Source organism: Salvelinus alpinus, chromosome 26 (assembly GCF_045679555.1).
Source record: "Salvelinus alpinus chromosome 26, SLU_Salpinus.1, whole genome shotgun sequence".
Taxonomy (NCBI): domain Eukaryota; kingdom Metazoa; phylum Chordata; class Actinopteri; order Salmoniformes; family Salmonidae; genus Salvelinus; species Salvelinus alpinus.
This window is the reverse complement of record NC_092111.1, coordinates 35,298,131-35,311,575: the sequence shown is the minus strand read 5'-3', so window position 1 is coordinate 35,311,575 and position 13,445 is coordinate 35,298,131. Positions and strand designations below refer to the sequence as shown.

General features: G+C 50.3%; 1 protein-coding gene across 2 annotated transcripts in view; it reads left to right on the top strand.

The window, feature by feature from the left end:
• LOC139555242 (CUB and sushi domain-containing protein 3-like) overlaps positions 1-13,445 on the top strand; it is a 773,621-nt gene that overhangs the window by 524,256 nt on the left and 235,920 nt on the right. For both annotated transcript variants that reach the window (XM_071368883.1, XM_071368882.1), the window contains exon 24: positions 10,217-10,408. In XM_071368883.1, the coding sequence (XP_071224984.1) occupies positions 10,217-10,408 (192 nt within the window). The remainder of the gene's footprint in view (positions 1-10,216; positions 10,409-13,445) is intronic.

The window sequence follows — 13,445 nt, the reverse complement described above, 5'->3', positions numbered from 1 at the left end:
CTAGTCGTAGAGCTGGTCGACTCCAGTAAGTTACCAACTAGTCGTAGAGCTGGTCGACTCCAGTAAGTTACCAACCAGTCTTCAAGCTGGTCGACTCCAGTAAGTTACCAACTAGTCGTAGAGCTGGTCGACTCCAGTAAGTTACCAACTAGTCGTAGAGCTGGTCGACTCCAGTAAGTTACCAACTAGTCGTAGAGCTGGTCGACTCCAGTAAGTTACCAACTAGTCGTAGAGCTGGTCGACTCCAGTAAGTTACCAACTAGTCGTAGAGCTGGTCGACTCCAGTAAGTTACCAACTAGTCGTAGAGCAGTGGTTCTGGAAACACTTACTATAATAACTTTATTTCTTTGTAATATTTTATTTCATTTTTACAGATTTAATTAAAAAATAACACCAACTTCACATTTCCACAGACAGAGTTCCACAAAAAAAAACACGACGTTGACTAATAATTACTGCACAAGAGTAAAAATAAACACACCATCTCAAAGACTAATGAATATTAATAATAAGTATAGTAGCTTTAATTTACACTCAATTATAAGGTGTGTTTGGCTGAACATTTGTAAATTGTTTACAAATTGTAAAACATTAGCTATAAATGATCTACTAATGGCTTATTATTGAAAGTTAATATAAAAGTTTACCTTGGTTCTTAATGATCCAGACTGGGATAGGGGTCATCCCAGTCTGATTACCCAGACACAGTGATTTAGATAGGACCCTAATAAAAGGCTTGGAGTGGGAGTGGGACATGGCCTTTATTCCCTATGTGAAAGTAGCTCGTCATATGATGTGTTATGAGATGTTATCTTTGTCATGATTCCGCATCATATTGATATTTATAAGGAATAGAGTAAAAGTGTAAGTGTTTGTTGTTCACTTTAGATATACACTGAGTAGACAAAACATTAGGAACACCTAGTTCACATAATTGGACTAAAATTCTTCGGCTTCTACTTCCAGCTTATACATTTAACGGACACAGTGAGTAGACAAAACATTAGGAACACCTGCTCTTTCCATGACACAGACTGACCAGGTGAATCCAGATGAAAGCTGTGATCCCTTATTGATGTCACTTGTTAAATCCACTTCAATCAGTGTAGATGAAGGGGAGGAGACAGGTTAAAGAAGGATTTTTTATCCTTGAGACTATTGCGACATGGATTGTGTATGTTTGCCATTCAGATGGTAAATGGGTAAAGACAAAATATTTAAGTGCCTTTGAACAGGGTATGGTAGTAGGTGCCAGGTACACCGGTTTGTGTCAAGAACTGCAAATGCTGCTGGGCTTTTCACGTTCAACAGTTTCCTGTGTGTAGCGAGAATGATCCCCCAACCCAAAGGACATCCAGCCAACTTGACACAACTGTGGGAAGCATTGGAGTCAACATGAGCAAGCATTCCTGTGGAATGCTTTCAACACCTTGTAGAGTCTACGCTCCGACGAATTGAGGCTGGTGATCCTAATGTTTGGTACACCACTCGTATCAGTCTCTCCCGTCTCTGCATCTGCGTTGTAAAACAATTAGGAGTTAAAGGGTATCAGAATGCTTTTGACAGCCTGGAGTGGATTTCAAGGGATTAAACCACAGCTTGGTCCAAGGTAGTATCAATTACCTGAAACAGAGCCACTACGCTGGTCTTTGTTGACCTCGTCCTAGCCCCCCGTACAAAATCCGACTTTGTATTAGCACAGACGTAAAAAAAACACAACAATTCATGTGTTGCACTAGCTAGTAGCTAGCCTGTGTAACATTCAGCAGGGTGTTAGTTCTGACAGAGATTAAAAAAAAAAGATTAACCCCCTGGTGGGCTATCTCATTTGAAATCTATAAAATCTGTGTCTGGTGGGAGAATTCATTCCACCTTCAGGATTAGCTGTTTGATTGCATAAGAAAGGTCAGTGGAAGCCCAGAGCCAAGTCTCACAATGGCACCCTATTTCCTACATAGTGCTCTACTTTTGACCAGAGCCCTATGGGTTACTCTATGAGCTCTGGTCAGAAGTAGTGCACTATATAGAGAATAGGGTGCCATTTGGCACTTGAAGTAGGTGGCGAGGCCAACACGGTTCAGCCACCACCATGTCATTTAAAGCACAGACGAAGACATGTTGAGGAAATGGAAGGAGGGGGTTTTTAACAAAGAAAAAGGACTCAGCCAAGTCTTTTCACCACCCAAACGTTTGTTCCTGGTTCCATGCTAGGAGACAATGACCTGAAATCAACGTAATCAACATTTATGTACACTACATATATGTTTATATTCCGGTCTCTGACATTGTTCTGTTATTTATTTTTTAACTTTCTGATTGGGTGTATTGTTATTGTATTACTACATATTAACGTATGGATGATGTGTGTATTGTTATTGTATTACTACATATTAACGTATGGATGATGTGTGTATTGTTATTGTATTACTATATATTACTGCTATGTTGGAGCTAGAAACATAAGCATTTTGCTACACCAGCAATAGCATCTGCCAATCTGTGCACGAGACAAATAAACATTGATTTGATTTGAATGTGTAATCATTATGCTAGGTGAAAATTGCCACCGTTAATCAGTCCCAACACCCTCCTGCCTCAGCCACACACCATGTTAAGGTCAGTCATGGCAACTGTTTTTTTCTCAGGGTATAGAGCATTGCCGTCATGGCGACTGTTTTTTCTCAGGGTATAGAGCATTGCCGTCATGGCAACTGTTTTTTTCTCAGGGTATAGAGCATTGCCGTCATGGCAACTGTTTTTTTCTCAGGTTATAGAGCATTGCCGTCATGGCAACTGTTTTTTTCTCCGGTTATAGAGCATTGCCGTCATGGCAACTGTTTTTTTCTCCGGTTATAGAGCATTGCCGTCATGGCAACTGTTTTTTTCTCAGGGTATAGAGCATTGCCGTCATGGCAACTGTTTTTTTCTCAGGTTATAGAGCATTGCCGTCATGGCAACTGTTTTTTTCTCAGGGTATAGAGCATTGCCGTCATGGCAACTGTTTTTTTCTCAGGGTATAGAGCATTGCCGTCATGGCAACTGTTTTTTTCTCAGGGTATAGAGCATTGCCGTCATGGCGACTGTTTTTTTCTCAGGGTATAGAGCATTGCCGTCATGGCAACTGTTTTTTTCTCAGGGTATAGAGAATTGCCGTCATGGTGACTGTTTTTTTCTCAGGGTATAGAGAATTGCCGTCATGGCGACTGCTCAGTAGTCTATGAGTGTCGTGTCAAACACTATGTTCAGGCTCTACACTTAATTGGAGGCAAATGGAACTGGGTGCTATGCATTTATGTGGGTTTTGTATTTTGAAAGGTAGCTGTCATTGTGATGAGGAGAGGTCAGAGGGATGTGTCTCGTTTTAGCTGCGTCCTTAATATCACAGGGCAGAGTTCAAACCAGCAAATAGGAAATTGTCAGCTGCTAAAATGTGGGGTGGCACTTTGAAAGACAAGGAAAAAGAACAGCATAATTATGTCTGTCCTATTTCTCTCAGTTGGCTGTGTAATTATGACGGCGTGCCAAACGGAAACGATTAGGAGAAGATAATAACAGGAAGTGTCTATGACAGAAAGCCGGCCCATGCTCCTCCTGTACCGACCGAGAGTTCTAGACAAATTAACCAAACGCTTAATCCTAATTGTTCTGCCTGCTTAGTACAGGCCCTATCCCTGCCTCCGGGCCCAGTGGGATCCTCAAGCCGGAATGACTAAAGCTAATGACCACCATAACTTACATTCTCTCTGTTCTGAGGCCCTAATGACATAGGGAAAGGGTCAGTTGTCCAACCGAATGTATTCCACTGAAATGTGTCTTCTACATTTAACCCAACCCCTTTGAATCAGAGAGGTGCGGGGAGCTGCCTTAATCGACATCCACGTCTTCGGCGCCCCGCGAACAGTGGATTAACTGCCTTGCTCAGGGGCAGAATTACAGATTTTTACCTTGTCAGCTCGAGGATTCGATCCGGTTACTGGCCCCAAGCTTTAACCACTAGGCTACCTGCCGCCCCATGTACATGCAAGCACGGAAATAACTCAAAATGACAGATTGGAAAATTAAGAGAGGATGCCAAAAATGGTGTGGCTAAATCATATGCCTCCATGTCTGTGTGCCTGTGTCCAGCCTGGCGGAGGTGATTTGTGTTGCCTCCATGTCTGTGTGGCTGTGTCCAGCCTGGCGGAGGTGATTTGTGTTGCCTCCATGTCTGTGTGCCTGTGTCCAGCCTGGCGGAGGTGATTTGTGTTGCCTCCATGTCTGTGTGGCTGTGTCCAGCCTGGCGGAGGTGATTTGTGTTGCCTCCATGTCTGTGTGCCTGTGTCCAGCCTGGCGGAGGTGATTTGTGTTGCCTCCATGTCTGTGTGGCTGTGTCCAGCCTGGCGGAGGTGATTTGTGTTGCCTCCATGCCTGTGTGCCTGTGTCCAGCCTGGCGGAGGTGATTTGTGTTGCCTCCATGTCTGTGTGCCTGTGTCCAGCCTGGCGGAGGTGATTTGTGTTGCCTCCATGCCTGTGTGCCTGTGTCCAGCCTGGCGGAGGTGATTTGTGTTGCCTCCATGTCTGTGTGCCTGTGTCCAGCCTGGCGGAGGTGATTTGTGTTGCCTCCATGTCTGTGTGCCTGTGTCCAGCCTGGCGGAGGTGATTTGTGTTGCCTCCATGTCTGTGTGGCTGTGTCCAGCCTGGCGGAGGTGATTTGTGTTGCCTCCATGTCTGTGTGCCTGTGTCCAGCCTGGCGGAGGTGATTTGTGTTGCCTCCATGTCTGTGTGGCTGTGTCCAGCCTGGCGGAGGTGATTTGTGTTGCCTCCATGTCTGTGTGCCTGTGTCCAGCCTGGCGGAGGTGATTTGTGTTGCCTCCATGTCTGTGTGCCTGTGTCCAGCCTGGCGGAGGTGATTTGTGTTGCCTCCATGTCTGTGTGCCTGTGTCCAGCCTGGCGGAGGTGATTTGTGTTGCCTCCATGTCTGTGTGCCTGTGTCCAGCCTGGCGGAGGTGATTTGTGTTGCCTCCATGTCTGTGTGGCTGTGTCCAGCCTGGCGGAGGTGATTTGTGTTGCCTCCATGTCTGTGTGGCTGTGTCCAGCCTGGCGAAGGTGATTTGTGTTGCCTCCATGTCTGTGTGCCTGTGTCCAGCCTGGAGGAGGTGATTTGTGTTGCCTCCATGTCTGTGTGGCTGTGTCCAGCCTGGCGGAGGTGATTTGTGTTGCCTCCATGTCTGTGTGCCTGTGTCCAGCCTGGCGGAGGTGATTTGTGTTGCCTCCATGTCTGTGTGGCTGTGTCCAGCCTGGCGGAGGTGATTTGTGTTGCCTCCATGTCTGTGTGCCTGTGTCCAGCCTGGCGGAGGTGATTTGTGTTGCCTCCATGCCTGTGTGCCTGTGTCCAGCCTGGCGGAGGTGATTTGTGTTGCCTCCATGTCTGTGTGCCTGTGTCCAGCCTGGCGGAGGTGATTTGTGTTGCCTCCATGTCTGTGTGCCTGTGTCCAGCCTGGCGGAGGTGATTTGTGTTGCCTCCATGTCTGTGTGCCTGTGTCCAGCCTGGCGGAGGTGATTTGTGTTGCCTCCATGTCTGTGTGCCTGTGTCCAGCCTGGCGGAGGTGATTTGTGTTGCCTCCATGCCTGTCTGCCTGTGTCCAGCCTGGCGGAGGTGATTTGTGTTGCCTCCATGTCTGTGTGCCTGTGTCCAGCCTGGCGGAGGTGATTTGTGTTGCCTCCATGTCTGTGTGCCTGTGTCCAGCCTGGCGGAGGTGATTTGTGTTGCCTCCATGTCTGTGTGGCTGTGTCCAGCCTGGCGGAGGTGATTTGTGTTGTCTGTGTGCCTGTGTCCAGCCTGGCGGAGGTGATTTGTCTTCCCTCCATGTCTGTGTGCCTGTGTCCAGCCTGGCGGAGGTGATTTGTGTTGCCTCCATGTCTGTGTGCCTGTGTCCAGCCTGGCGGAGGTGATTTGTGTTGCCTCCATGTCTGTGTGCCTGTGTCCAGCCTGGCGGAGGTGATTTGTGTTGCCTCCATGTCTGTGTGCCTGTGTCCAGCCTGGCGGAGGTGATTTGTGTTGCCTCCATGTCTGTGTGCCTGTGTCCAGCCTGGCGGAGGTGATTTGTGTTGCCTCCATGTCTGTGTGCCTGTGTCCAGCCTGGCGGAGGTGATTTGTGTTGCCTCCATGTCTGTGTGCCTGTGTCCAGCCTGGCGGAGGTGATTTGTGTTGCCTCCATGTCTGTGTGCCTGTGTCCAGCCTGGCGGAGGTGATTTGTGTTGCCTCCATGTCTGTGTGCCTGTGTCCAGCCTGGCGGAGGTGATTTGTGTTGCCTCCATGTCTGTGTGCCTGTGTCCAGCCTGGCGGAGGTGATTTGTGTTGCCTCCATGTCTGTGTGCCTGTGTCCAGCCTGGCGGAGGTGATTTGTGTTGCCTCCATGTCTGTGTGGCTGTGTCCAGCCTGGCGGAGGTGATTTGTGTTGCCTCCATGTCTGTGTGCCTGTGTCCAGCCTGGCGGAGGTGATTTGTGTTGCCTCCATGCCTGTGTGCCTGTGTCCAGCCTGGCGGAGGTGATTTGTGTTGCCTCCATGTCTGTGTGGCTGTGTCCAGCCTGGCGGAGGTGATTTGTGTTGCCTCCATGTCTGTGTGCCTGTGTCCAGCCTGGCGGAGGTGATTTGTGTTTCCTCCATGTCTGTGTGGCTGTGTCCAGCCTGGCGGAGGTGATTTGTGTTGCCTCCATGTCTGTGTGGCTGTGTCCAGCCTGGCGGAGGTGATTTGTGTTGCCTCCATGTCTGTGTGGCTGTGTCCAGCCTGGCGGAGGTGATTTGTGTTGCCTCCATGTCTGTGTGGCTGTGTCCAGCCTGGCGGAGGTGATTTGTGTTGCCTCCATGTCTGTGTGCCTGTGTCCAGCCTGGCGGAGGTGATTTGTGTTGCCTCCATGCCTGTGTGCCTGTGTCCAGCCTGGCGGAGGTGATTTGTGTTGCCTCCATGCCTGTGTGCCTGTGTCCAGCCTGGCGGAGGTGATTTGTGTTGCCTCCATGTCTGTGTGGCTGTGTCCAGCCTGGCGGAGGTGATTTGTGTTGCCTCCATGTCTGTGTGCCTGTGTCCAGCCTGGCGGAGGTGATTTGTGTTGCCTCCATGTCTGTGTGCCTGTGTCCAGCCTGGCGGAGGTGATTTGTGTTGCCTCCATGTCTGTGTGGCTGTGTCCAGCCTGGCGGAGGTGATTTGTGTTAGCTCCATGTCTGTGTGCCTGTGTTCAGCCTGGCGGAGGTGATTTGTGTTGCCTCCATGTCTGTGTGCCTGTGTCCAGCCTGGCGGAGGTGATTTGTGTTGCCTCCATGTCTGTGTGGCTGTGTCCAGCCTGGCGGAGGTGATTTGTGTTGCCTCCATGTCTGTGTGCCTGTGTCCAGCCTGGCGGAGGTGATTTGTGTTGCCTCCATGCCTGTGTGCCTGTGTCCAGCCTGGCGGAGGTGATTTGTGTTGCCTCCATGTCTGTGTGGCTGTGTCCAGCCTGGCGGAGGTGATTTGTGTTGCCTCCATGTCTGTGTGCCTGTGTCCAGCCTGGCGGAGGTGATTTGTGTTGCCTCCATGTCTGTGTGCCTGTGTCCAGCCTGGCGGAGGTGATTTGTGTTGCCTCCATGTCTGTGTGGCTGTGTCCAGCCTGGCGGAGGTGATTTGTGTTGCCTCCATGTCTGTGTGCCTGTGTCCAGCCTGGCGGAGGTGATTTGTGTTGCCTCCATGTCTGTGTGCCTGTGTCCAGCCTGGCGGAGGTGATTTGTGTTGCCTCCATGTCTGTGTGCCTGTGTCCAGCCTGGCGGAGGTGATTTGTGTTGCCTCCATGTCTGTGTGGCTGTGTCCAGCCTGGCGGAGGTGATTTGTGTTGCCTCCATGTTTGTGTGCCTGTGTCCAGCCTGGCGGAGGTGATTTGTGTTGCCTCCATGCCTGTGTGCCTGTGTCCAGCCTGGCGGAGGTGATTTGTGTTGCCTCCATGTCTGTGTGCCTGTGTCCAGCCTGGCGGAGGTGATTTGTGTTGCCTCCATGCCTGTGTGCCTGTGTCCAGCCTGGCGGAGGTGATTTGTGTTGCCTCCATGTCTGTGTGCCTGTGTCCAGCCTGGCGGAGGTGATTTGTGTTGCCTCCATGTCTGTGTGGCTGTGTCCAGCCTGGCGGAGGTGATTTGTGTTGCCTCCATGTCTGTGTGGCTGTGTCCAGCCTGGCGGAGGTGATTTGTGTTGCCTCCATGTCTGTGTGGCTGTGTCCAGCCTGGCGGAAGTGATTTGTGTTGCCTCCATGTCTGTGTGGCTGTGTCCAGCCTGGCGGAGGTGATTTGTGTTGCCTCCATGTCTGTGTGCCTGTGTCCAGCCTGGCGGAGGTGATTTGTGTTGCCTCCATGTCTGTGTGCCTGTGTCCAGCCTGGCGGAGGTGATTTGTGTTGCCTCCATGTCTGTGTGCCTGTGTCCAGCCTGGCGGAGGTGATTTGTGTTGCCTCCATGCCTGTGTGCCTGTGTCCAGCCTGGCGGAGGTGATTTGTGTTGCCTCCATGCCTGTGTGGCTGTGTCCAGCCTGGCGGAGGTGATTTGTGTTGCCTCCATGTCTGTGTGCCTGTGTCCAGCCTGGCGGAGGTGATTTGTGTTGCCTCCATGCCTGTGTGGCTGTGTCCAGCCTGGCGGAGGTGATTTGTGTTGCCTCCATGTCTGTGTGGCTGTGTCCAGCCTGGCGGAGGTGATTTGTGTTGCCTCCATGTCTGTGTGCCTGTGTCCAGCCTGGCGGAGGTGATTTGTGTTGCCTCCATGTCTGTGTGGCTGTGTCCAGCCTGGCGGAGGTGATTTGTGTTGCCTCCATGTCTGTGTGCCTGTGTCCAGCCTGGCGGAGGTGATTTGTGTTGCCTCCATGTCTGTGTGCCTGTGTCCAGCCTGGCGGAGGTGATTTGTGTTGCCTCCATGTCTGTGTGCCTGTGTCCAGCCTGGCGGAGGTGATTTGTGTTGCCTCCATGTCTGTGTGCCTGTGTCCAGCCTGGCGGAGGTGATTTGTGTTGCCTCCATGCCTGTGTGCCTGTGTCCAGCCTGGCGGAGGTGATTTGTGTTGCCTCCATGCCTGTGTGGCTGTGTCCAGCCTGGCGGAGGTGATTTGTGTTGCCTCCATGTCTGTGTGCCTGTGTCCAGCCTGGCGGAGGTGATTTGTGTTGCCTCCATGCCTGTGTGGCTGTGTCCAGCCTGGCGGAGGTGATTTGTGTTGCCTCCATGTCTGTGTGGCTGTGTCCAGCCTGGCGGAGGTGATTTGTGTTGCCTCCATGTCTGTGTGCCTGTGTCCAGCCTGGCGGAGGTGATTTGTGTTGCCTCCATGTCTGTGTGGCTGTGTCCAGCCTGGCGGAGGTGATTTGTGTTGCCTCCATGTCTGTGTGCCTGTGTCCAGCCTGGCGGAGGTGATTTGTGTTGCCTCCATGTCTGTGTGCCTGTGTCCAGCCTGGCGGAGGTGATTTGTGTTGCCTCCATGTCTGTGTGCCTGTGTCCAGCCTGGCGGAGGTGATTTGTATTGCCTCCATGTTTGTGTGCCTGTGTCCAGCCTGGCGGAGGTGATTTGTGTTGCCTCCATGTCTGTGTGCCTGTGTCCAGCCTGGCGGAGGTGATTTGTGTTGCCTCCATGTCTGTGTGCCTGTGTCCAGCCTGGCGGAGGTGATTTGTGTTGCCTCCATGTCTGTGTGGCTGTGTCCAGCCTGGCGGAGGTGGTTTGTGTTGCCTCCATGTCTGTGTGCCTGTGTCCAGCCTGGCGGAGGTGATTTGTGTTGCCTCCATGCCTGTGTGCCTGTGTCCAGCCTGGCGGAGGTGATTTGTGTTAACATCACATATCTGGTTTTCAAAAAGTATTTCAAAGCTGAGCTTGAATGACCTCGCCAGACGTAATAAGATGGAACCAATGGAGTAGCCCCTAAAAGTACAAGCCCCACCCATGTGGAACTTTAGGCAGGCTCAACGAAATGCTCAAATCCTTTTTTAACCCGGAGTTGTGACATTGTGACCTCGTCCTACACTGCCAGAAGGAGGAGGATACTCCCAAGCCTGTTTACTCTTCATGTTTCTTCTTTCTAGGCAGTTTTCCCCCGGGGCCACTGTGGTTCTGCTTGTTCTCTGGGGTCAAGTTGCTGTAGCAGAGCCCTTTGTGACTTTGATTGATTTTCTTCTCTATCTCTTTCTCTCTCTCTCCCTCCCTCTCTCCTTCAATTTAACCCCCCTCCCAACCACCCTTTCCCCTCCCTCCTCCAGGCTTTGAGCTGTCCCACTGCGAAGACCCTGGGGTGCCCCAGTTTGGCTTCAAGGTCAACGACCAGGGACATTTCTCTGGCAGCACCATCACCTACAGGTGTAACCCTGGTTACACCCTGCACGGCAGCGGAGTGCTCAAGTGTATGACCGGAGAGAGACGCGCCTGGGACAACCCCCTGCCCTCTTGCATCGGTAAGGGAACAGAGTAAAAAAGGAGTGTGCATATGACTTGTAAAAGCCATATGATCAGGATTAACTGTTGACTCTAAGCATAGCGGATTGGTAGACGGCTCTCCATATATTTTCAACTACTGTTAACCCAGTTAACCTAGCAGTACAGTACTGCAGCACAAGCCTTCTCTCTTCGTGTCAAGTTAACCACAGAAGAAAACATTACCACAGCTCCCTCCCATTTGTCATAATGATCTAAGCTGCAGCCCATGCACCTCCTACTCTGCATACTGTACTCACCAGGCTAGGGGAGTGCAGACCAGACCAGGCAGAGCTCCTGCAGGTCATTGTTATGCTACAGTAGAACAACCATCACTGCAGTCTGCAGCTGTATAATGTTAGTTAATCCAGCTGGTTTAATTCAGCCTTATGTTGCATTATATCCTCTTAATTGAACTTTGTCAAATAATTTGCTGTGTTTTGCATTTCTTAAAGTGAATAGCATTTGATTTTTTTTGATTTTGAGTTAGTAATATCTTGGGAAGATTGGTATATGTGAGAGTTGAATTCAACTAGCCAATACAGGAGCAACAACAGCTCAGCTGTTGTCACGCCCTGACTTTAGTTATATTTGCTTTCTTTATTATTTGGTTAGGTCATGGTGTGACAAGGGGTGGTTTGTTTAGTTTTTGTATTGTCTGGGGTTTTTTCCTTGTCTAGGGTTTTTTGTTGTCTATGGGGATTTTGTATTATCTAGGGGTTGTAGGTTTATGGTGGACTGCGTGAGTTCCCAATCAGAGGCAGCTGTTTATCGTTGTCTCTGATTGGGGAGCCTATTTAGGTTGCCATTTTTCATGTTGGTTTGGTGGGTAGTTGTCCATGTTTAGTTGCCTGTGAGCACTAGGTTGGCGTCACGTTTCGGTTGTTAGTTTGTTAAGTGTTCTTTGTTGTATTAAAAGATGTATTCCAATCGCGCTGCACCTTGGTCCACTCCTTTAAACGGCCGTGACAGCCGCGAAGTGGTAGGCCACACAAGCTCACAGAACGGGACCGCCGAGTGCTGAAGCGTGTCCTCGGTTGCAACACTCACTACCGAGTTCCAAACTGCCTCTGGAAGCAACGTCAGCACAATAACTGTTTGTCGGGAGCTTCGTGAAATGGGTTTCCATAGCTGAGCAGCCGCATACAAGCCTAAGATCACCATGTGCAATGGCAAGCGTCGGCTGGAGTGGTGTAAAGCTCACCGCCATTGGACTGTGGAGCAGTGGAAACGCATTCTCTCGAGTGATGAATCACACTTCACCATCTGGCAGTGCGACGGACAAATCTGGGTTTGGCGGATGCCAGGAGAACGCTACCTGCCCCAATGCATAGTGACAACTGTAAAGTTTGGTGGAGGAGGAATAATGGTCTGGGAGTGTTTTTCGTGTTTCAGGCTAGACCCCTTAGTTCCAGTGAAGGGAAATCTTAACACTACAGCATACAATGACATTCTAGATGATTCTGTGCTTCCAACTTTGTGGCAACAGTTTGGGGAAGCCCTTTCCTGTTTCAACGTGACAATGACCCCATGCACACAGCAAGGTCCATACAGAAATGATTTGTCGAGATAGGTGTGGAAGAACTTGACTGGCCTGCACAGAGCCCTGACCTCAAGCCCATCGAACACCTTTGTGATAAATTGGAACGCTGACTGCGAGACAGGCCTAATCGGCCAACGTCAGTGTCCGACCTCGCTATTGCTCTTGTGGCTGAATGGAAGCATGTTCCCGCAGCAATGTTCCAACATCTAGTGGAAAGCCTTCCCAGAAGAGTGGAGGCTGTTATAGCAGCAAAGGGGGGAACAACTCCATATTAATGTCCATGATTTTGGAATGAGATGTTTGACAAACAGGTGCCCATATACTTTTGCTCATGGCAGAGGCAGGAGATCTATTACATCAAAAGTCTTGCATCCCCTGGTTTTAAGCTAGTAAATGACTTACACTGGATACAGCACGTTGTTTCACCAATAATATTCAGAATATCCAACCCAAACCCGTAGATAAAAACGTGTCATGGGGTTGTTTTGCAAGCTAGAGAAAACATGCCATATCAACTGAATATCAGTACAGTGCTCCAAGCAGGAAACATTTAGCATTTTGTCAGTGTCCGTCAATGGGATTGGACGATTAAGTGGGCAACAGCAAGTTACAGTCTGCTATCTCTCTTTTCTGTTGATTTTTGATTTGTAAGTGGCCAATCAGATGTGATTGAGCACCTATGAGAAGCCAATGATGTGTGATTGAACATTTGCCTTGTGAGGAATGAGCTCCATAGGATGTTGGTTAAGACTAGAGGGAGGAAGCGAGATGGGGACCTCTCTCTCTCTCTCTCTCTCTCTCTCTCTCTCTCTCTCTCCCTCTCTCCGGTATCTAAAAACGTCTCTAATGTAGAGAATAAATCAATAGCGATCTGAACCTTGTTATTCAAGCTTCATTGAACTGTGCATCCATTGTTTGTCATGTAGACGGATTATGCAAATGAAGCTGCTGAAAGAAAACGCAGATGTGGGCTCCATTAATAATAAAGCCCAAACGTCCTGAAGTCAACCAGGCCAGTTTTTCTGGAGGAGGGAGAGAGAGTGAATGAGAAAGAGAGACAGAGCGTGAGAATGAGAGAGAGGGGCGGGGACAGGAGACAGAGAGTGAGAGAGAAAAAGACAGGAAGTGAGTAACTGAGAGAGAGATGGTGGAAGGACAGAGAGTGAGAGAAAAAGAGACAGGAAGTGAGGAAGAGAGAGACAGAGAGAGAGAGAGAGATAGTGGGAGGACAAAGAGTGAGAGAGAAAGATAGAGGCCACACTGGTCACACTGCCCCCACGGCACAATCACACTGCCCCCACTGCCCCGTCACACTGCCCAACGGCACCGTCACACTGCCCCCACGGCACCACCACACTGCCCCCACTGCACCACCACAATGCCCCCACTGCACCCCCACACTGCCCCCACTGCCCCGTCACAATGCCCCCACGGCACCCCCACACTGCCCCCACTGCCCCGTCACAATGCCCCCA